Source organism: Harpia harpyja, chromosome 5, assembly GCF_026419915.1.
Source record: "Harpia harpyja isolate bHarHar1 chromosome 5, bHarHar1 primary haplotype, whole genome shotgun sequence".
NCBI lineage: Eukaryota > Metazoa > Chordata > Aves > Accipitriformes > Accipitridae > Harpia > Harpia harpyja.
In genome coordinates this window covers 54,646,679-54,670,396 of record NC_068944.1, presented here as the reverse complement: position 1 = coordinate 54,670,396, position 23,718 = coordinate 54,646,679, and the positions used below count along the sequence as shown (strand labels likewise).

Below are 23,718 nucleotides of genomic sequence, written 5' to 3'. Positions count from 1 at the left end.
GACACACAAATCCATGACACTGTTCAGGCTGTTCACTACCCATCACTGCCTGACTCTGGAAGCATTCAAAGCATGAAGATGCCTCCATTTGTCACAGAGTTGCCACAACATCTAACTCCAGCACATGATGAGAAGCACTAAACAGCATGGGACAGTCCCTCCACCTCCCTGGCTGCATCAAAATGAGGTTTTGGGTAGGTGCCCTGGAGCCTTCATCAAAGTCCATGAAAGGTCCTGATCTGGTAGCTGTGGAGAGGTTTCACCTACCACCACCAGGCAGCAGTGTAGGTTCACCCAGGTCATGGCTAAAGAGGAATGACAGACAGTGCAATCATCCGTGTAGAAGACAAAGGACCCAGTCCTTGGTCCTCCTCCGCCAGAGGGAACACAAACCTTGCACTAGTGCAGAGCTCCTGCCGGCACTAATGCAGATTTCTGCTGGCCCTTGATGAAGAGAGGAACCTAAGACTTGTGAAGCTGATGGAAAAATGAACAAGAGGAGGCTGTTGCTGGCTGGTGAGGGCATCTCCAGAGGGTGCTTATGTACATTGGGCTACAGGCTCTTTGGGTACCGTGCCTACCAATGGCAGGATTAAGGACTTGGGAACCCAGGCCTCCCCTTTTCCAGGACACTGCCTGTGTCCTGGGTTTCAGGTTTCTTGCTTTCTCTCTCTCGTCCCCAGATTTTGTCCTTTTGATTGCATAGGGACTCAAATGCAGCAGAAGAAGCCCTATTGCAGGCTACTTCCTAATTTAATGGATAGGCCCCTTTCCTGGGCACTTGGAGAAGCACATATAAACTGCTGTAGTCTGATGAGGGTCTGGAATCCAGATGTCCTTCCTCACAGTGCAAATGCTTGAATCTTTGTCTTGTTGTCAAAATAAGCAGATCTCACCCAGGAGAGACATCAGCACCCAGCTCTGATGCTAGCTGCACCCCTGCGCTCACTGCTTCCTAGCTGGTGGCTTTATGCAGCTTGGCTTGTGGGTGCTTGGAAATGCCATTGGGAGGCAGCTGGGCTCCCTGCTTATAATTCAGGAGGGGATGACATCTCCGTGCATCCCAAATTGCTCTTCATCCCAAATTGCTCTTCATCCCAAATTGCTCTTCAGAGGCACCGCCTTCTCCTCTTTGACTGTGTAGAGAATCCGAACATCCAGCGCAGGGATCTGAACTGCATTGCCATGACAAGTCTCCAGCTTTTTAGGAGCTGTAAGGGTGTGCTGTGCTTGTTAGAGGTGATCTGAATTCTGCCCTCAAGAGGAAGAACCACTCACAAAACAAACCCGTACTAATAAAAGGTACTGCAGCCTCTTCAGACACTTTTGCCTGTGTGGTCATTTACTCTGGCTGCCCACATACATCCTGTGAAATCAAAATGATTTTGAATAGACCAGGTACAATCAAGGTAATGAAAGAAAAGGAGAGAAGTGGAAATGGCTGCCTATAGCCACTAACCTCAATTGAACCTCTAGTAAAAGAGGCTCTTGGATCAATATTTTTATTTTAACCATCAGTTTGAAGGCACTGCTCATGTATTTATTCTGTCCGTTCTTAATCCCGGTCACCTACTTACTGTATCCAAGGGGAAGCTGCTGTCATTGTCATTTGCAGCAGATGCAGCAGTCACAGGCCTTGCTTTGCTTGTGACAGCGGCAGTACTGGTTTACAGCCAGAGCCCAGCAAACTGCGATAAACTTGACATTGAAGCTCTGGTCTGACACACTCATGCTCCTCTTCTCCCGTGTCTCTCTGGCTGTGCTCCGTTGTGCCAAGTCCTAATTGGCTCAAGCTGGTTCTTTCTCATTTAAGGCTTCATTGGTTTTTTTGAGCTGTGTCGGCTTCAATTAATCAGAATGAAACTAGATATGTAGCACATTGAATGAGAAGCTAACAGGGGTGTGTGATTTTTTTTTCCAGCCATGCTGTACTTTCCATGGCATTCATGGCTAGAAGGGCTGTACTTGAACCACTGCAGTGGTTATACAGCCTATTGTCCTAGATGGCTTTTTGAGTTTTCTGCTTGGGTTTAAAGAAACCAGCTGGGTTTTTTCCTCTTATACCTTGCAGTGAGATTCTGCCTTCCTGCAATACTGGGGAGAAGATTCTGCTGGGGCTGAGCAGACCTCCTGCCATGGGGCACTTGCATGCATGGCAAGCTGTGCAGCTGGAGCTCCCTTGAACCCATCTCACAAGTATTTCTTTGCCTTCCCCTCTCCTCTTGCAGAGGAGGCTGGTGGCGGGTGCTGCGGGGACAGGGAGGAGCAGCCAGTGAGGCCAGTCCCTGAGCCAGGACCTGTGTAGAGTGATGGAGACTTCAAATCCTCCAGGTCATCACCTGCCCCAGCCCTGGAGTTAATCGCTGGCTCACAGCTCCGGCAGCAGGGACCTGAAAGCTGCTGATCAGCAGCCTGCAATCCTCAGGCAGTTTTGCCCACCCTTCTAGCCTTATTTATCCAGCAACCTGGCCTCCTTACTGCCAGCTAAGGATTACTGCCTCGATCTCTCCTCTGGGCTGCTTGTGCAACCTCAGTGCTGCTGCTGCCAGCCGCCATGCAGCCTCCTGGGTCACAACCCATGCGGCAGTGGCATTTTCTCTCTGGCAAAGGAAGGAGGCCAATGAGAAGGAAAGAGTTTTCTGCACTTTAAGCCCAGCTCATTTACTCCAGAGGATAAGACTAGACGGGAAGATGCAGCCCTGAATATGCTACACTGGGGCAGGGATCTAGTTTTTTCACCCTCCCTGTGACATGGGGCTCATGGAGTGGTGGTGATGGATTGGAGCAGGAAGGGTACCTACTCTACCAATTCCATTTACCCCACAAGAGAATTCCAAGCCTGCTATCTGTAGGTTTCTTTAAATTTTTTTCTATTTGAATTAATCTTTTTAAGCCCTGGATGCATGTCATGTTTGGCAGAGAGATCATCACATTATCCTGCCTTGCCCTGAGACTTCTGCTTGTCTCGTCTGCCCATCCCAGGGCAGGGACACAGGCAGCTTTTGGCCTGAGTTGCCGACATTGGTGTCAAAGTTTCCCTCAGCTTCTGTAGGGCACACAAAAAATTTCAGTCCTTGTTGTCATATGGCTTATGAAGTATCACACACATCTGTGACACTGTGAAGGCAGTAAATAAAACCAAGCAACACTCACTGCTTGTTTGGGCTGTTGACATGTCAGAATCATGGTCTGTGTATCTGGAGAAGCTGAGCAGGAGGCTCAGGTGAAACCCTCTGGGAAGTCAAAATGATTTATAGGGCTTTTCCATCTCCTGCCCAGAGTTTATTAATCTTTTAACAGTAGCAGTATTACATTGGGCAGCTTACACATTTCTAATTTTTCCTAGTCCAGCTTCTTGTTCATAAACTCCCTCAGGCCCTAAGGAAATAATAAAAAGAAAGATGAGACTAAATGGGCTCAGCTGAATATCAAGCACAGGAGGAAGCCCAGCATTTTTCCTGGCTCCCAGATGTACATCTTGGAGAGCCAGCCAAACCACACACACTGGTGTCTTCCAGTACCTCCATCTGCCACATGGCAAGTCTTGGCAGACTTTTTTCCCCCTTGTTTCCTTTTCTAGAATAGAAGGGAAAAGCTATAACCTACAGCTTTTTTTAAGTGCTCAGGTAAATCCTTTCTCTGCTTAATCAAACAGGCATTTTGGAGCCTCTGGTAATGCCCTGGGAACCACGCTAAATCCTGAAATTAAGGCTGAGCAGCCATTCACAGAAGAACTGATGCTGCACCAGCATTTTCCAGCAGTTTGCACTAGACTGGCTCTGGTTCTGCACGTGGCAAGAATTTTTCCTACTGCTGGAACAGAAAAGTGAAAATTCTCCATAAACCAGGCCTGAGCCCAGCCAGAAATAAATATGAATACAAATATTGGGGGAATACTCTTTTCTTGGAAGTCAAGGGAAATCTGTCATGAACGTCAGGTTAGCCATAATGCCACTCCTGTGACTCAGCTGACAAGTTTATCTCCAGCTGATATTTTCAGATCTTTTATGAAGGAGCCTATTTGAGGAGGGAGGGAAAGGGCAATTTTATATGCAAACTCTGTGTCTGCATTTTTTTTGTTTGCTATTGATAGGAGCATCAGAAGTAGTAATGAGAATAACAGCTACTAGTATTTCCAGCATTATTATTTGTCAACACAAGTACATATAGATAGCAACTTTGGGACCTTCATTAGCATAAAAATTGATGCATCTTCCTGTATTTCACACACATGGTTTCACATCTAAGAATTTCAGCATGTGCAGCTAACCTGGGAAACATTTCTTCAAAAAAGACAAATAAAAGTAGGACAAGAGAAGAGCATGTGGAAGTTTGTCTGATGTTTTATCTCATAAGAAAACATTTCCTCAGATTTGAACAAATATAGTCATACTTAAAGAAAAAAAGAAAAAAAAATTATCTCCTGCCAGCTATTTCCAGTAACTATAAAAGCCAGTAGCTTGATTCAGCTGCCTTTACTCAGTAAGGCATTAAACCGGAGGGAATCAAAGAATAAAAGGAGACATTAATTCAAATGTTCATTCGTAATTTAACTGCCTGTGAAATGTTCCCTTTACCGAATGGAAATGAGGTCGCTTGGCCCACAAGCCATCCTTTTACAGTCTTGCATGGTTCACTTCAGAAGCCTCGATAAAAAAAATATAGAAAATACAATTTTCAAAGTGTAGATGGAAATCCCCAATGTACTTGATCTGACAGCTATTGCATTACAAAACAGAATTACTATTTTAAAGCCTTGGGCACTGGCAGGCCTCTGATGTCGGCTATATAAAACCACACTGACAGACAGTCATTACCAAGGTTAATCTCTGAGAATTAGGACAAGGCAGTCAGTTTTAATATGTCAGAATCAGCTAGGAGCCCATCTGTATGTACTATGGTCCTTACTTTCTTAAATCCAGTTATATAAAAAGATTTTTAGTTGGAAGTTGTAGGTGGTTTTCCAATGAAGACACAATAAAGTAGCAGTTGCCCCTTATTATTAATTAAATGTAGACCCTCAAGGCATACTTGCACTAAAGACCTTGTGGAAATAAGCATCTCTTAACTGATACCCAGCACATCTGAAACACCATGGATGCAATTATTTTTCTCACATGTGGGGCTATTCCTTTTCCTACTGATATTTTTATTGACTTCAGTAGGAATGAGGAAAGGACTTAGAGCCTTTTGCTGTGGATGGGTGTGATTCTGAGCAGCAAGACACCAGTGTAACTAGCAGGAGACCTTGTTTCAGATTACTGTGAGAAATGCTGAATGTAACAATCTTTTGAGCAGAAATGACAATAAACAGACATTTTTATGAAAATCACATTGAGGGAAAACTTTTCTAGCTATGTATTAAACGGTTAAAGCAAATCAACAAACCAAACACCACCAAATAATTTGAAACAGCCATGGAAGAAAGAAATATTTGTGAAAGAGAGGAGGTTTTTGCAGGAGACATAAATGGCCTGGCTCACCCCTCCCTGAAACTCTGTCGGAAGATTTTCTTCGATGCCTTTTGGTGAGAGAAGGAAGCAGCCCTGTGTTATCACTAATATGCCTATGGCTATCCAGTTAGTATTTATACTTGCATCTATTACAACAGGTTTGTGCAAGTCATGCCATGTGCACATGGGGGATGAGTAAACGTGTACAACATGAATGAACACATTCAGCCAGTTACATAAATAGCAATATGGGTTCTTATGCGTGTGCAGGCACTACGGGACATGGTGCTGGGAGGTGCAGAGACTCAGAGGGACACACTCCTATGTCTTGCAAAATCTCCCTGGGGCTTTCAGCATCATGCTCAGGGATAACATCTCCATGTCAAGGGTTGGCTCTGCCCCTGCCAAGCCAAGACACAGCAGAGCAGATGGATTACTAATAGGTATCAGATAAGGTTACTACTCTGTAACCAGTTTGAACTGTGCCATGAATACACCTTTCACAATAAAAATGCATCTGTAAGATACCAAGGTGAAGCAATAATTAAAGGACAGTAATTATTGAAATGATAGGACAGTTACATAAATGCTGGGGCAATGAGTGCTAGTATTTAGGCAGTTTGTACTTACTGGCATCATCCATAAATTCAAATTCACCCCCTAACTCAGCACTGGTTAGGTGGTACTGGTCAGGATCAGTCAGGGCGCTCAGCAGAATCAACAATACCACCGAGTTGATAATCTACAGAGAGGAAAAAGGGAAAAGGGTCTGTGAAAGTAATCCATGAAAAACCTCTGGGCAGCATATACCCACCACAGTCTATGATAGCTATGCCAGAGGCTGTTTTCCAACTATACAACTGTAGTATTTAACTAACACTGCACTTTTACTTAATTTCTTTGGGTTTGTGTAAGCAGGACCTATTTTTTCCCCAAGTGGCGGCAGGAAAATGAAACAAAATGTGGATTACCTCTTTTCGTTCCGACTCTCTCCCACACCATCAGAAAAGCTGTTGCTGCTCTTTCAGATTATAAAACATGTTAGCACATCCACTTCAGTTTGTTCTGTTGCAAAAACTAAAATCAATTAAAACCAATCATTTTGAGATTATTACAAATGAGTGCTGTAGTCAAGGATTATTAGCATGGCAGAGCTGGAATTTGGGACAGGCCCTGTGAAATTGCTAGATGATCAGAGGAGCTGATTTGCTGTAAGAGGCTGAATTTTAAGAGGCCATGAGTGATGAGCTGATTACATGAGCTGCTAAATCAGGAGGCCTTGGGGGGATGGGAGTAGGTGGCAATGTGAGCCCAATGTCTGATGCGCACATTCCTGTGTCATATGGCGCAGAGACATTCACATACACTGAGGCCTTGGCTATGAAATGCAATAAGTGAATTAAATGCAAGAATATAGTGTGAAGTGATTCAGTAGAAGCGGATTGTCAAGCATCAGCTATGAGAGGAATGCAGAGGTAGCCAAGAGGTACTTTAAAACAAATCTGAACAAAATGCTTACATCACTTTGAAGTGAAGAGGGCTAATTGCAGAAAAGAAGATTGCTCAGCACGAAATAACGCAGCCTGGCTAAAAGATTATTCTACAGAACTAGGAAGATAACTGATGAACAGGGAAATGGAGAGAAGAAAGCTGATAATAGAGTATGCTGGGAAAGATGGATTTTTATTGCTTTGGTTCTCACTTTGAAGTCATCCTAATCTGATCACAGGTTACTAACAGCAACAACAAGGTATAGGAACACAGGCTATTATAAGACATAACAGGCTAGAGAATTTCTTGGGTAAGATAAATGCTTTGTGAAAGGCAAATTCCGTCATGTTTAGCTGATACCAGCTCTGCTAGCAATGATCTTTGAAAAACTGCTGACAATAGATTGAGTTCACACGACGGGGAAAGAGCAAGCACAGTTTATGCCTTTTCAAAGCAGGAAGGCCATGTAAAGAATTTCTAGCTAGATTGTGAGATTTAAGAATAAAATAAACCTAAGAACAGACAATCAAGCAGTCTCTCCATTAGCACTTCAAATCTGCATGGTCATAACCAACAATCACCATGGGCTTGTCAAGGACAAACCGTAATTAATTCATCTTTTTTTCCTTCTCTGACAGGCTAAGAGGCCTTGTGGACAGGGAAAAAGCAGTAGATATCATCTCTTTGCATCTTAGCAAGCCTTTTGACATTATGAGATTCTCATAAATGAGCTAGGAAAACCTGGTTTGGTTGAAAGTGCAGGAAGGTGAATGCACAGCCAGCTGGATAGTTGTAATGAAAGAATAGTTGTCAAGGATTCCGAGCCAGTGTGGAAGATATATTGGTTAGGGTTTTCCAGTATCGTTGAAAGACTTGGTGTTTCAAGTCACTTGTGACTTGTACCTTTCTTTAATTTGCAGACAATGCCAAGCTGTAAGGACTTCGGGAGATACGATTAAAAAGGTTTTGATCAACTATGGCAGAATTCAGACAATAGAGAACAATTCCGTACCAGCAAGCATAGATCATCACATTTGTGACAAACTGCAGAAGAACAAGAGGAGAAATAACTGAGTAGGTAACAGTTCCTCAGAAAGGAGTCTGGGTATGACAGTGAATAAACTGAATGTGACTCAGTGCCATCCCATGAGCTCATCTTGGCAGCTACATGGTGGTGGGCAGTACTGCAGAAACTCAGGTATTAGATGCACAAGTCCTCCTCCCACTCGTCCTCCGCAGGGCCTCTGCAGAAAGGGTCCAGTTCAAAGTCCTTCTAAAACGTACCAAGAAAAACCCCGGGGAGGATCCTGCAACAGAACAGAGCGTGATCAGACATCTGGAAAGAGTGACTGACAGGGAAAAAACTGGGGTTGCTTAGCAAGGAGAAGGTGGAGGGAGATACTCTTAGTCTTTTATGTGCACAAAGGCAAGGAAAAGAAGGAGGCAATAGACTTTTCTCCAGATCCTCTGGGAGATAAGTAAAGTAACAGATTTAAATTACAGCAAAAGGAAATTTCGGTTAGGCAGCTTGCTGAACAGTAAGAACAATCAGACAGCAGAAGAGATTGTCTGGAGGAAGTTAGAGATCTTCTTTACAGCATTTTTTTCATAGAACAGTTAAATAGCTTTGTGTTGGGAATGCTGTAGCCATAGATGGTCTTGTCTTGACTTTGAAGACAGATCAGATGACTGTCAAGATTCAAAGTTACATTCTATAAACCCTATTAAATTTTAACATTATGTATAACTTTATATTGCAATCCAGTTCTTGCTTTATACTCCTTTGTGGAAAGCTAGAGGACATATGCCAGTAATAAATATGTTACTTAAGGAGAGTACTCAAAATAACCAAGCCATCAGAAACTATAAATGTATATAGTGTTGCTTTTTTAGAGGCACACAAGTTTAATCTTTTGTACAGATATAGTCAGGAAGATTCATAAAATACTGACCTAGGCACTTTACTTTCTCTGTATAGATACGTCCAGATTCAGATTACATGTTTGTCAGCATTGCCTCTAAGTCTCCGTATAAGACACATTGTGTTTGCCTGATCTGAAGTCTGCTGTGGTCAGTAGGAATCTCTCTAATGCTCTTTAGTGCATCACTTTTCTGTTCTATCAAGTTGTTCCTTTAAGATCCTCAATGATCTCTGAGCACCTTCCAACTGTGCTGTCAGCAGTGCAAGTGAAATACACCATGTATTTATTTGCTCACCTTCTTTCTCTGAGAAAAAAATGTGTGCACAGTTGGGTGTATTGTATTTGTTAGGGTTTTTCTTTTGTTTTGAAAGTGATGCGACCATTGAATTTTGAAAAATGCTTTAATGCATAAATTGAATGTGCCTAAAAACTTACTGATGTAGCATCTTCCAAGGACACGAGCATGAAGTGATTCCCTGTTGATATATGCAGCTGGTATGAGAGTTGAAATCTCTGTTCTAGGAAAAACAAAGGAGATTTTTCTGCTCTCTCAATAGGGCTAAGATTTCCTTCAAGATGTTTTTCATTCCTTCAGCAACAAATAATGTAACTACTAACTAACAATGCTTAGAAAGCATTGTCATTATGCAAAGTTTCAGTAAGCAACTAAGCCCTATACCTTCCCAATGAGATATGTCTTCCTCCTTTTATGGATAGAGAAACAGAAACATGTTCATGAACATGCAACAGAGTGGTGTTCAGCAGTAAGAATAAAATGCAAGATTTTGCACTATCAAGTCAGAACTGTGACCACTGGGTCCTGCTCCTGGTTACGGCCATAGTGCCACCCAGAGTCAGAGGAGAGGAGCCCCGGGGCCACTAACAGGCCTTACTGGCCCTGCCCAGCCCCATCTTGGGCCTCCCCACACCCCTGCCCATGGCCCAGGACCCCATTTCCAGTTCAGCCTGGGCTCATCAGTCCCTGCCCCAGTGGCACCACAGGAGTGCTGGTCTCCAGCCAGGCTTCCTGGATGGACCCCTTAAATGCATGTTGTAGCTTGTCTCCAGCTGTCTCGCCAGTCTCATCCCCTTTTGCTCCTGGATGGGATGGCCCCTGGCCAGGGTTCATCACCTGCCTGTTGATGGACCCCATTATCAGTGCCCAGTTCTGCACCTGGGCTCAGCCCCTGCAGGATGGTGCCCAGACTGCCCTAACGAGAGACTGGACAAAGATCCCACAGAAAGTCCTAGAAATGCCCAACTGTCCCCTTATCCTGATACAGAAATAAAATAATAATTTTAAAAATCCCCAAATCTTGCTTCTCTGGCAACCAGATGGAGTACATCCAACTTCTCATCCATGTACAGCAGGAAAATAACCCTGCTTTGTAGAAACGCCAGAATGTATAATGAAAAGGGCAAACCAGGAAATATTATGGAGGAGATAGCTAGTCCAAATACTAAAGCATTACCTGGATTTCCTGCTCTGGGCTTACAAAACACAATTTCAGATTTGAGTAGAAGATATTTTGAACAGCAACAACTGTGTGAGAGAAGGTGCATGCAGGCTTGAGGGAGAAAGGCAGCACGTGCTGAGACTAGGACTGGCACCGCCAGCCACTGCTGCTGCTTCCATCTGTACTGTGATAAAGAACCAGCAGTCTATGGAACATGCAGTGTGTACGATGCAAGGAAACAACCTCATGTCTTCCACAGACAGCATCCAGCCTTTAGAAACTATATAACGGCCCAAAATTTCAGACCTCTGCCACCAATGAGTGACTTGCCTTCTTTTGCACATCATTTGTTCCAGAGATCAGCAGTGAACTGTGGTGACCCGTGGAGATAAAATGCAGGGGAGGGAAGGTGTCAGGAGCCACTGCATCAACAGGTGATGAGAAAATGAGTACCACAGTAATTTCAGACCCTTCACAGAAGCGCAGCTGCATGGTATCTATCCCAGCTTATCTAAAATAAAATTAGTTCCAGTAGCTCCTAAGAGCATGCCATTAACACAGATCTTTTGCCGATTCCTAACTCGAGCAGACAGAGAAATGCTCAAGCCAGCAACTTACACAGATGTCCATAAATACTAAAACAATTGTCAGGAGTTACAATGGCTTAATTTTTCCTTGCCTTCCTCCTGCTTACAGTGAAGAGTTGAAATACAATTGCTTTGATAAAGGAGTTTAGAAGAGGAAATATTAAGCTTACTTTAACTTGACACACTGCATTAAAAATACACCAATGTTTCTATTGAAGTCCACAGGGTCCCCTCTACAAATATTCTACTACAGTTCTCCCTAATGTGGTGAAGAGAGATCCTTTTATTTACAGGAAAAGGTGAGGCAAACCCCCTAGCTTTACTTATATTGAGGATTCAATTTATAACTGACTCCATGCATGTAATGGTCTGGATGCTGTCTGTGCAGTGAAAGATGTATGTACACTTTTAATTCTGTGTCTGTTCTTAGCCTCACTGAACTCAAGAGAGATCCACTTAAGCACACTCCTTAAATCTCTGCATTGGTGGAGAATAAACTCACTGCCTGTGCCCCCTGTCCAGGGCCCTTTATGGTTCCAGAGAGTTGGTTTAATGACAGTGAACACCCCAGGAAGATGTAGGTATAAAACCTCAATACTTTTAGATAAGGGGAGAAAAACAGAAAACTGCAAAGATAAACTCTGTTGTTATGATATAGAAAATAATGAAGAAATAGATTTAATGAAAACACAGTCATTCTGGGTTAACCCCCCAACTTTCTGTAATCTGTATTGGTGAATTATAATACCGTGATTGATATGGGCAGCTAGTTACCAAAAACATCGCTGTAGTTTACTCTGTAGTCCCATATCTGGCAGAGTATGAGCTACCAGATGAAAGAGGAGATGATGTTTCTGAACAAAAATCGCTGTGACTGAGCAGCAAATAACAGCAGATTTCTCTGAGGACTTTGAATGGTGAGCCATCTCAGGGTGTTGCTGACCAAGGCTCCTACACCTTGGCCAGGTTCTGAACCGGCACACAAAATACTAGCTTATTTTTAATACCCCACAAAACTGGCAGGGTTTAGTTTGTTGCGCTCTACAGAGATACTATTGAAGCAAAGTCACCAAGGACATTAATTTTACTAGTAAGAAATCCTAAATGTTTTTAATAAAACTGAAGAAAGCCTCAAGCAAAACCCTCACACTGTCTATCTCTCTTCAAAAAACTCAAGGTAAGTTTATGACTCTAGGTGCTTGTTCTCTATAGAAACTAATGCCCAGTTTTTGCTCCTTGAAACTAAACTAACAACAGAAGAATATTTTATAGTGCTTGGATATTGGAAGTCAGTATTACTATTAGAAAAAGTAAGAATGTATGGAAAATGTACAGTTAAGCTAAGTCAACATCCTTAATTCTCCCCATTTACCTTTGCCTTCCCACTTGGCATGTTCTTTGCATTTTTCTTGCTTTTTTCTTTTAGTGTAGAAGATATTAATAAAAGCAAGAACACTTTTTTATTAAGAGGACACAAGAACCCTACAAAAGGAAAAAAACATATCAAGTTTGGGATTTAACTCAATAGTTCAGGGTAGATTTGCACTATCTGGGGTGCCTGTCCCAAACTTCTCTGTTAGCATTGATGATGAGTTAAGGTTTATGATCTATTGCCCTGTATAGGCAGATTTTTCTATCTGTTCTCTCTCTCTCCCTGTTAGGCAAAGTGTATTTTTTTTCTGAATTCTGATTAAAGAGGAAACAAGGAGGCAATTTTAGCAATAAAGGTTTTACAGCTGTCTGACTGCTGCAGAGAGCAGGCAAACAATGTGAGCAGGAACGAGGTGTCCCCCTGTGTGCCCCAGTTTCTTTACAGATCTCATGGCAAAGAGTCAGTCACCTTCCCCCTCAGGGCACGTAGGACCCAGGAGCTACATCTGAGCACACCTCAGTGAGTGGCTTGAACTCCTTAGGAAAGGAGGAGCGGGAGAATGCTGGCTGTCAAAGTAGATACCTCTCTCTTTTTTCTGCTGCGTAAGCCTTCCACCTCATGCTAACGAAAATGTTTCAGCTCTCCAGTGCTGGGGGACAAGCTGCAGATGTGTTAGTGATACACAAATTAATGAATGGTCCAAGGAAGGAAACCCAGCCACACTTAGTTATCTTTTCACCCAATGAAACATAACAGTCTGAAGAGAAACAGACTGTCATGGCCACATAAATTTGGCTTAAAAGGGAATCCTTCAACCCTTTCACCAATGAAACTCATTATCAGACACTATTACTGAAGCCAAAAGTTTGGAGGAATACAGAAAAGGATGAGCTGTTTATTCAGGAAATGCAAGTACTTAGTTGTATTACAAAGCATCTTAAAACCAGAATATAAGTCTTCCTGCTTCGGGTTATTGCCCAACCTTAAAATAATAGGAGAATAAAAGAAAATGTTATTCCTGCACAAGCTGTTCTTTCTTACTTCCCTGTGTGTTTTCTCAAAGCATATGTTTCTGGCTGCTACCTGAAATACTGCACTGGAATAGGGAGAGCATTAGTGAGATCAGAAGTAGCAATTAACTTTTTATGTTCTTTAATCTGGAGAAGACAGAGTAGAGTCTGCAAATCTTGTTGCTTATTTTTCCATATTACTCATGAGAAGTCAAAGAATGAGCCAGGCAGGCTCAGACTAGCATATTACAAAGTGCATATTATTATTATAGAGAGCATATAATAGAAAGCTGTGTAAAATATTTTAATCAGACTTTAAATGTAATTTCAACTTTGATTATTATAATGACACTAAGCATTGAACTTTAAAGGCTGTGCTGATTAAATTGATATAGGAAGTCCAGCATAATTTATCAGCACTATTCTGTACAAATGACTCAACTACTGCCTACTGTCAGCCTTTTAACAGTCCTAAAACCCAAACCACAAGAGGTCTGTTATTAATGAAATATGGTAATGGCTAAGCTTATTAAAAAAAAAAATCAGATGGACAGGCTGTGCAGAATGCACACTGGAGGTTTCTTCCTCCCTAGAGATAGAGTTTCATTTGTTACATACTTAATCTTAGTCCTTTCATGGTTTAAGGAAATAGGATATTTGTATGCAAGTGTATCAGTGGATTCTTTGCTACTTTTACACTGTATTTAAAGAAAGTTGCACCTGTATCTGAGGAAAGTCCCGAAAATGATTGCTGAGGACTTCTGCCCAGCCCTGGAAAAATATAATCATACACCTATGTTCAAGTTATAATGTTGGCAGACCAACTCACAATTTCTACTAAAGCACATCTTGGTTCAGGATGCTATGGAGGGCTAGCAAAGAATTGGTATGCATTAAAACCTTATAGAAAATGAGTTGTTCAACTGGCCAGTTGGGATTTGTTTGGTTTCTGCATTTGTCCTTGGCTTCCAAAAATGGATTTTTGAGTCTTGCAGGTGACTGTGAAAGGTTGAGGGCAGACTTGCTGAAGTGCCAATGTTGATGTGAGTTGTGGCAGCTCCCACGGGTCTGAACCTTAGTGTGGACTCATCACAGAGGATGGGCCAGTCAATGCAGCTGTAACTGAGCACCTGGACTGGAATGCCCCAGGCAGCCGGTGTGTCTTACCCACACCAGCCCACAAAGCTGTCTGTGCTCAGACTCACCTCTAGCCTCTTTGGACACGTTTCTGCACTGGTGAGAGGAGTGTGCCCCAACTTTTGACAGCAAGACACATATGCCCACTTAATTAAAAAAAACCACCAAAACACACTAAAACTTTGATCAATTATTCTTATGTAGTCACCACAGGCAATATCCACAGAAGCCATGCAAGGGACTAGGGCTGTCAGCAGCAAACTGCATCCTTGCATCACCCTGCAACCCAAGGCAGGGAATTAGTTATGTAAGGAGGAAGCGGGCACACCACGAAGGATAGTACAGTACAGATAATTACTGAAATAGTAAACAACATGATCACACGTATCCGATCTGTCCAGGCACAGCTGTTTCACAGTTGGGAAATGCACCTCTGCAAGGTGAAAAACTCCCACAAACCTGTGTTTCTGCCAAAAGCATTTGTCCCATCTGTTTTAAGTAGCTTAATATATCTCCTGACAGAAGAAGACCTTGCTCAGCACAAGCAAGCAATGAAATGAAAAACAGCAACAGCACTTTAAAAAGCTCTTCTAAGGCAGAGGACTAGGATGACAGTAGTCAGAGCTGACTGCAGACATCCGAAAGAGAGCAGACCCACAGGAGGTCCAGGAACAGTGCGCTAGGCTCAAGTCCACATTATTTCTTCAGTGATGCCTTCCTGGCAGATTCACTGCCACAGATTGACCAGGAACACTCTCTGCACCTTCAGCAATGAGTGTGGTTTTTCTTTTCCTATCCTGCTGTTTGGAGATTTGGGGCTTTAAACCTCCAGCCCAGCTGCAGAACAGCCCGGAAACCCCTGTGCACGTTTTCAAGCCATAGACACTTTAAACTTCCAGAGTTTTACAGTCAAAGTATAAGCCTCACAGTAAAACCAGAGAAAAAGAAAGCAATCAAGGAAATTAATTCCTGGCTATTTTGCAACATCCGTTCCATATGTCCAGGAATATATAAGACTAATTGCATTTTCACTGACGTCAGCCTAATCAACGATCAGTTTACTAAGCTTAATGTGTTCTCTTCTGGCTCACTAGGAGATACATATTAACCTTCAACAGCACTTCTAAACACATTTTACTTGATTAATGTAATACCTCCTCTCCTTTCCATAAATATATTCATGATTTTTGTATAAAAACCAAATGTAATTATAGCATACTGAACTCTTAATGGGTTTCTTTCCTTTAACAAGCATTTATGTAAACTTTGCTCCTCTTACAACCAACCATCTGTTTTTTCACTGGAGGGAGACAACTGTTCCTTGTGATGCCAGAGAATTTATTATCCAATTGAAGGCCTTACTAAGAAAAAAAGGACATTTTACAAAGATTTGCTTTTTCTGAATTGATAAGTCTGTTGATTAGAAGAGACAATTGTGTCATTATCCTGGGCAACTGATGCAGATTATCAGCTATCATTGCAATAATTCATATACTCTGTGAAAAATCCTAGTGTGGTATTTCGGGATATAAGAAAAATTGCATATGTAAGGGGATTAGAGCTTAAAGACGTTTTCAGAAATCCTTCTGTTGTGTTACTGACTAATAAACAGTTCAGTAAACGCATGGACTGTCCAAAAGATGCTTACAAGAAATCTTATCCCTCTGATGACTTAAAAAGTTTTAAAAAAAAAACATTAATAAACACACTGATGTATGACAGAGACTGGGGAGGACTGACAAAATGCTGTTTCTGCTACTCTCTGCAACACAGCAAACACACAAACCTGGCTATTTTCACTTGGAACAGAAAACACAGGTAACCTGGGATACGGTGTACCGATGTATCCATCCTTTTTCCAGATAATCATTCTGGCCTGTTCATGAATTGATTCTGTCACCCAGAGGTGAGTGATTAGGGTCTTTGTAAGCTGTTTTATTGATTATGCAATCTAAATTTCTCCCATATTGTACTTTATTTTGTAATTGAACTGAAGAGAGTCTGAAGCATGAATTGGAGAAAGGAGGTGGGATAAGGTCCTGCACTGAAGAAACCAACCTGGGTTTGTGCATGATGGGGAGGAGCTCTTTAAGGAGTTCTCCAGAAGCCATTCTTGAAGCAATCGAACAATTATGTTGTTTAACACTGTCTCTCTAGATAAGTTACAATCAGAATGTGGTTATCGAGAAGATCCTTCAGGCAAGATATATTTTGTTCATGCTAATGATCAGTGCTGGTCTTTATTCTTTGCTCTATCATGTCTAAAATGCATACATATGTTTTCAGTTTCTTAAGAAAATACTATGCAGGCCCTAAGCAGATATTTGTGTGCAGGATCAGTCATTTATTTCCCGCTGGTCTTGAAGAAGATAATGAAATGGATGTGATCCACTCCAAGAGCAAATACCCTAAACCTCCTCTGATTGCAGTCTCCATTGGATATTCAACATGTACATCAATCATATAGGGAAGCCTTTGAAAGTAGGATTCATATTTTTCTTTATTCATGATGAATTCCAGGTTTTCTCTCCACTTTCCTCAAGAGCAAGCATGTGCCCAGGGAGTCTCCAATGAGTTACTTGGGAATGTTACTAGTTTTTTTCAAGATCTCAGCTTTCATTTTATGAAAGGAAGTACAGACAATAAAAAAAATAATGATAATTTTATAGACATGGCACTTGGGACATAAATATTTAGTCACTGCAGCCATTCCCACTACAAGAATTGGGAATCTCAAGTAATTTCAGATTATATCATGACCCCTTCACCTGCCAGTGGAGAAATGTCACCTGCTGCTGCCACTACATCTCCTACCAGGGGATGGGAGTTAGCCATGTCATTGGCACCACACAGCTCTTCCCCCTGAATACACTGCCCATGTCTGGGCCATGGAGGGGCAATCACCTGGTGAACCCACAGCGAGCCCCATTCTGCAAGACTTCTTTCCCCAGTGCCACCAGTACTGGATTGTTAGTGGGGGTGGTAAAAGCAGCGTTGTTTGCACGATTACCTGACCCAACGTCCCAGCTATATGACACTGGCATGACACAGGAAGTGACATCTCTAGCTGATATGAAGGAGCAGAGCCTTCAGTGAGCTGGCTGGTATACTATGACCATTCATATGGAGATAAAGTTGGAGATCCTTTATACTTAGCCCATTTCATTCCATATAAAGGCAAAGAAAGCTAATTTTTTAAGCAAAACACAGGGCCTCATACTTGCATTCATGCAAATTCCCACAACCTGGCACTGGATAACAAAGTTTCCAACTCCCTGTAACATCAGGCTTTCTAATGGTGCACTTTGTCCCTTTTCACAATGTCAGATCTTTTTCAGTTTTCAAAATCTCCCGATTCTCACAGGTTCATTTTCCCTGAAAGGGCGTTTCCTCCCTGTTCAAGAGATCCCTGCTTACAACTCCTTGCTGATGTGAGCACTCTCAGACAGTGTAAAGGTTGCAGGAGTGAGGACAGAGCAGCTTGGAAGGACACCAGCATAGGTATATTTTGTTTATATGAGTAGCTAGTGCTGATCTCAACCCCCTGCCAAGTAAGCCAAGATTTCAGTAATCTTCTAACTGGTATTTAAGCACATTGCCATACATACTGTTTTGCACGGGACTTGAAAAAGACAGGGAAATAAGTGCGGCCCAGTTGCAAAATATATACCTTGATTCTCTTTTTGACATCAGGTCAAGTGCACCCTACTGATCTCAGCAGGGTGTTCAACCTGTCAGTCAATGAGGCCATAGCAAGCAGTGCTTTTCTTTTGCTTTACAATATAAAGAGGCCACTTTTTCACCCATTAGGACTCAATCCTTTTATTAAAAAACGACTGGGATGCAGGCAGAAATTATGCACGCTTTCAACTATATATCCAGAAAAATCCAGAACCGAAATGTCACGAACTAGCAATTCACTCTGAGCTTTCCACAAATAGCAGCTCAAACGCTGAAGCCACCGGGGCTAAAAACTTCGGCTCGCTCTATTTACCTTCTTACCGCACGTCCTTCCGAGGGAGCCGCGCAACTCCATAACCCGCCGTAATAAAAGCTTCTCAGCCTTCCATTAGTTCTTAATTTCCGCCCCTCTCTGCCGGGGCCCCGGGGGGTGGCGAGGGAGGGGGGGCTGAGCCGCGGACAGCTCCGCCGGGGCCGGACAGCTCCCGCCGCGCCTCCGGGGCCGCCAGCGGCTACCGGGGCTACCGGGGCTCCCGGCGCTCCCGGGGGACAGCGGGGAGCAGCAGCCCCTGGCCGGGGCACTGCTGCAGCGAGGCGGGTAGCAGGCGGCGCTGGGCACACTGAGCTCAAGAATGAGAGCTCCTGCTTTTAATGTGGGGGTTTTTTTGGTTTTTTGGGGGGGGGGGTGTTTTTTGGTTTTTTTTTTTCCTGAACTGATGCCTTAAAGTTTCATCTTCTCCCCTCCCAAGTCAATGGGAAATAATTCCCGTTGTCCCAGATGGTGCCAGTGGAGCCTCAGGGTGTGCATAAACCCCACTGCCATGTGCCGGGAGAGTGGAAAATCCTTCCGTGACACTGTCAGCACATCTGACGTTGTTGTTTCTCTGTATTTTAGATAAAGAAAAGTGGAGTCCATTTACTCAGGAAGAAGACATTCTGTGTTTATAAATGCTGTTACCGATGGGGATGTTATTCTGACTCACCGGCACCGACTGGGTCACTTGGAACTGACAAAAATGCTGGCTTTCCCCTGGACTCTGGCACCTGGGGGAGATCAGAACTGAAGCTGGCTCATTTCAGCAGTGTCACAGCCTTGAACAGCATGCTGATACAACTGGTTGGAACAAAACTAAGCTGCTGGAAGTGACTTCCTCATTTTCCTTAAATTTTTTTTTTTTCAAAATGTGACACTTGTAAGACTTTTGTGCCCCCAAATGTCTCTGCGTTATTACTTGCGACCTCTGATTTCATGTTATAATACAGAAAAGTGTGAAGTCCATGCCAGTGGGATAAAAGATCAACAACCAGCTGAACCAAACTGGTCCTCAGGTTTTGAAATAAATATTAGCACCCAGCCAGTCATATTGCTGCCATTGTAATCTTCAGCATAAAGTTTGTATTCAGCACTGTAGCACCCCCTCTTAAGCTTTTCTCCCCAAGGCAGCACACTAGTTCCTGAAGAGCAGGCTGTTCCGCAACCCGATTAGATATTCTTTTCAGGAAAATTTCCTCTGGCTGCTCCACCCATTACAAGTTACTTTTTACATTGAAGTACCTCAGTGCTCTGTGATAGTATGTATATTTTATTATGTATACTGTATTGCAGCATCATGCAATGCTGTATTAGGTTATATTATTCCAGATGCAGTACCTATGGCTCTACCAGGAAGAAACTACTGAAACACAATAGCTGTAGAAACACTAGCATTCTGAGATCCATTATGTTCTAAAATAGAGCAAAGTTAAATATTTATTTCCCAGCTATTGATACTTTATGAGACCGTTGTAAGTGTCCTCAGCTGCCGGGCGTGTGTTGGAAATGCACACAGCGTTCCTCCGCCTTACCTACATGGAAAGTGCTCTCATCATGCAGCCCTCATGACTCCCCGTGCCCTCAGCTCCCCACTCTCTCCACTCTTTATAGGATCCCAAACATCCAATTAAAACATTAAAACTAAAGAGCTACAACATCATCCCAGAGAAATGCACTATTTTTTTCCACATTTACTCAGATATGAAACTCTGCCTCCTGAAATTATACTAACTCAAAACCGGTTCAACATGTGAAGATGTTATTTTAAAAGCCTGCCAAAACTTTTAAGCTACTATTCTTCCCTCCTTCAGAAGCCTCTACTACTGAATCATTGTATTCATAGTCATAGAACTAATAAAACTTACACTTCACAGGTAGTGAGATATGAAGAAGCAACAGGAAAACTATTCATTCTCTAGGGGCATGTTTTTCCTTCAAATAATTTCCTGTAAAGCATAATGGCAAACAGTTTACAGAATACATGTTGGTGTGGAGAAAAACCAAAGGGTATTTTTGTTTGAACTTTATTTGAGGTAATGCTCATAGCTCACATGTGGTGAGCTATGCAACCACCCAAACTGCATGCAGAGAAAAAATTTGCCACCAGGACAGTATCTGTTTTTACGTAAACCATCAATAGCACATGGTAACAAATCATAATTGTTCTTCTGAGATAAAACAGTATTTTTGTATATGACTTTGTAAACCAGACCTTTCAACCAGGGTAGCTATTTACTCAACAAGCTACCCCTCCCTTACTTATTGCTTCCTAACTTTATAAGCTAGCAAAAGGTTTAGTGTTTATTATCAACACTCATCTAAATTTCTATTCTTAATAGTTAACCTTAAAAATCTAAATATTTGCAATAGAGGAGAAAGCACAGAAAGAAATGTGCACCTTGACATGTTATGACATATTGTCAGTTTGAAGTTATTCAGAAATCTGCACTGAAAAATTTATGAAAGCAAAAGAAGTACAAAGAGGCGTAAATCAGGAAATACCTGCTAGTTAGAAAAGAAAATTTGAAAACAGATTTTTCAGAAAAATACTATGTGGAATTAGGGCACTGGTATTTAAATGTTAGTAACACAATAGGTAATGAAGTCTAAAAAGCTGTCAGGCTTTTCTTTGTAGCTAAGGCCAGCTGATGCACTTACTTCCCTCTTCCTCAAATATCTTTAGGTCCACTGAACAGCTAAAATATCTGTATCTCTGTCTTTGTGGAGCCAGTGTGAAAAGGCTTCATTCAGCTGAAGGCAAAAAGAAATAAGCATCCTGGAAGAAATGTTCAAAAGCTTTCAGGTCATATGAAAACTTATTGAAACTTCATTGCAGCCAGGCAAAGAGGGGCATCTTTTTCAATACTGTCAGTATTCTAGATAGCGCAGACTGTGGATATTGCATTTAACTATATTTTATTAAACCAGGAGCAAGAAACAGTTCAACTAATGCGCCATTTTCTCAGAGGTGAAATATGTATTTTATAGGATCCAGAGAATTTTATATGATTTCTAGGACATAAATGTCAACCTAGCCTTTTTATTACGCTGATTGAATTTATTTAATGAGCTGTCCTACAATGGAGGCCAGCCCTGCATTTTTCACTTGCTTCTGAAGGGAATTTCAGCAGTTAGCAAATAAGCCTGGGTCTAATCTGCTTCCGTCTGCAGTCATTTGAAAAATGATGCTTGGCAAACAGTTCTGCGTGGCCTTGGCATCAGACGGAGACTGATTTCTCACACCAAGGGACGGGGAAGACTGAGCAGGCTGAGAAGTGCATCTACATAACCCAAAGTGACGAACCAGCTCTTTTTATTCTTGTGACCTGTTTGCAAACCCTGTGACTATGGCAGGGCCGGCTCTGGGAAAGCTGCTTTTCCTGCATTGCTACCCAAGGGATTGAGAAAAGATTGGCAAAGACAGGAGAGGAACTGAGGGCTTAATGCGCCGCCTCCTCCTCACTGAGTCTTTCCCCTGGCTGAATAACCGGGTGTTGAAAAACGTCTGGGTCTGATGATAACCCATTAAAGCTGTGCCTCGAGGGTCAATTCCTCACTCATGTCCTATAACCCTGATGGAGGAAAAAAGTCTTTCTAGTACCCGAGAGCAGCTGCCTGGAAGCTTTCAGCTCTCTGCCAGGCAGCCCAAGGTACTACTGACAAACAATTATCTGACAAACAAGGAACAGCAGTGACGAGAACACCCGACTTCTTCACGAGGCAGCGACCAGAGATGATAAAACAAGATTTTTCTGTGCAATGTGATCAGGGTCCGGGCAGCCTCGCTGGAGCTAATGCACCAGCGGGGCCTCGGTGCTGCAGTCAACCCCGGCCTGAGAAACACCGCTGCGAAGTTTGGGGGAAAACCCCTCACTCGAGGGATCTTCGCTCATCACCTTTTCATCTGCCGAACGGCTTTTTGCTTGAGACCCTGCTGTGCCTGCCCGTGCTCTGCATCCCCTGCCCCCACTCCCCTGGCCCCTAAACACACACATGCTTCATTTCCCGATTTAGGCAGAGTCTAAATGCCTCACCGGGGGGGTAACCCGTGCGTTAGCAGCGGGGAAGCGCCGGAGCTCGCCGAGCATTACGCTGCTAATAATAACATGACTCCTCGGAGGGTTATCTCCAAAAAACGCCTGAGCTGCGAGAGGCAGCCTTAGCTGCTGCTACGGGCATCCCCCTCCGAGCGACCGGGCCGGGGGGACACCCGCGGGGGGGACGTAGGGGACACACACACACGGGGACAGCCGGGGAGCACTTACCAGGTACCAGATGCCGAGGATGATGGTGCCGGTGCGGACATGGCAGCAGAGGCAGCAGCTGTTGGAGTAGAAGCGCGCCCAGGGCGAGCTCAGCATCTCCGCGGCTCCTCCGGGCTCCGCGCCGCTCCGCGCCTCTGGCCGCGCCGCGCCGCTCCGCGGAGGCGGGACCGGGGCCGGGGCCGGGGCCGGGGCCGGGGCTGGGGCCGCCCCTCCCGGCGGGCGGGACCGAGATCGGAGGGACCCAGCCCAGGCGGCGGCGGGCGGGGATGAAGTCCCCGCCGGCTCCGCGGGTGGTGGCCGCCCCTCTGCAGACCGCGCTGCTGCCTTCAAGCCCCTCCATGCCCGTGCGGGCACCGACACCAAGCAACCAACTTAAAAACCCCAGGGCACTGGCGCAATCACACCAAAGCACGGAAGGACTTTAAAATACTAAGTTGAGGGAATTCTGTGGGCTGACAGCCTGGCCTGCGTGTCCCCAGCGTGTCACAGATGGTGGAAAAGTGCCATTCTGCTGGTGGTCCTATCCCCCCCTTCTCAGGCAGGGCTGCCCCTGGAATTAGTGGGATAAGAGCGAAGCCGTGACGGTGCTTCCTTAGCAAAGCTTGTAGCTTGTTGTGGGAAAATAACGGAAGACTGGCGAGGAGGATCGTAAGCACGCTCAAGTGACTTGCAGCTGAGCTGTCAAAAACCACATATAGCGTACCAATTGTTGTTTGGTCTTGTGTGTTGGACAAGTAGAACATCTGTGTTTAGATAACGTAGGCCTGTGATAGACTTAGAGGCATGCTATCGAACATGCTTGAGATTCCTGCCCTGCTGCAGGAAAGATCAAAGCACAGTGGTAAATTATGCCTGTGTGAATCCCTGAAATACAGGCAAACCCAGCAGGTTCAGTAATCCTCTAGCATGGACCGAGCTCCACGGTGTCTGCGTCCCCACTTGTGTGCCTCTGCCTGGGTGCTGCTTTGGGGATCCCCCAGTTGGCAAGGTAATGAAAATAAATTTACTCTTGGCGTTTCATCCATGGTTT

The 23,718-nt window shown here is 43.6% G+C and overlaps 1 protein-coding gene across 1 annotated transcript in view; it reads right to left on the bottom strand.

The window, feature by feature from the left end:
• Positions 1 to 22,885, bottom strand: part of LAPTM4B (lysosomal protein transmembrane 4 beta) — a 62,584-nt gene extending 39,699 nt beyond the window's left edge. Inside the window, exons 1-2 of the mRNA XM_052787754.1 lie at positions 22,689 to 22,885; positions 6,084 to 6,195 (exon numbers count right to left, since the gene is read on the bottom strand). Of these exons, the coding sequence (XP_052643714.1) occupies positions 6,084 to 6,195; positions 22,689 to 22,784 (208 nt within the window). The 5' untranslated portion in view covers positions 22,785 to 22,885. The remainder of the gene's footprint in view (positions 1 to 6,083; positions 6,196 to 22,688) is intronic.
• Between the last annotated feature and the right edge of the window lie 833 nt (positions 22,886 to 23,718).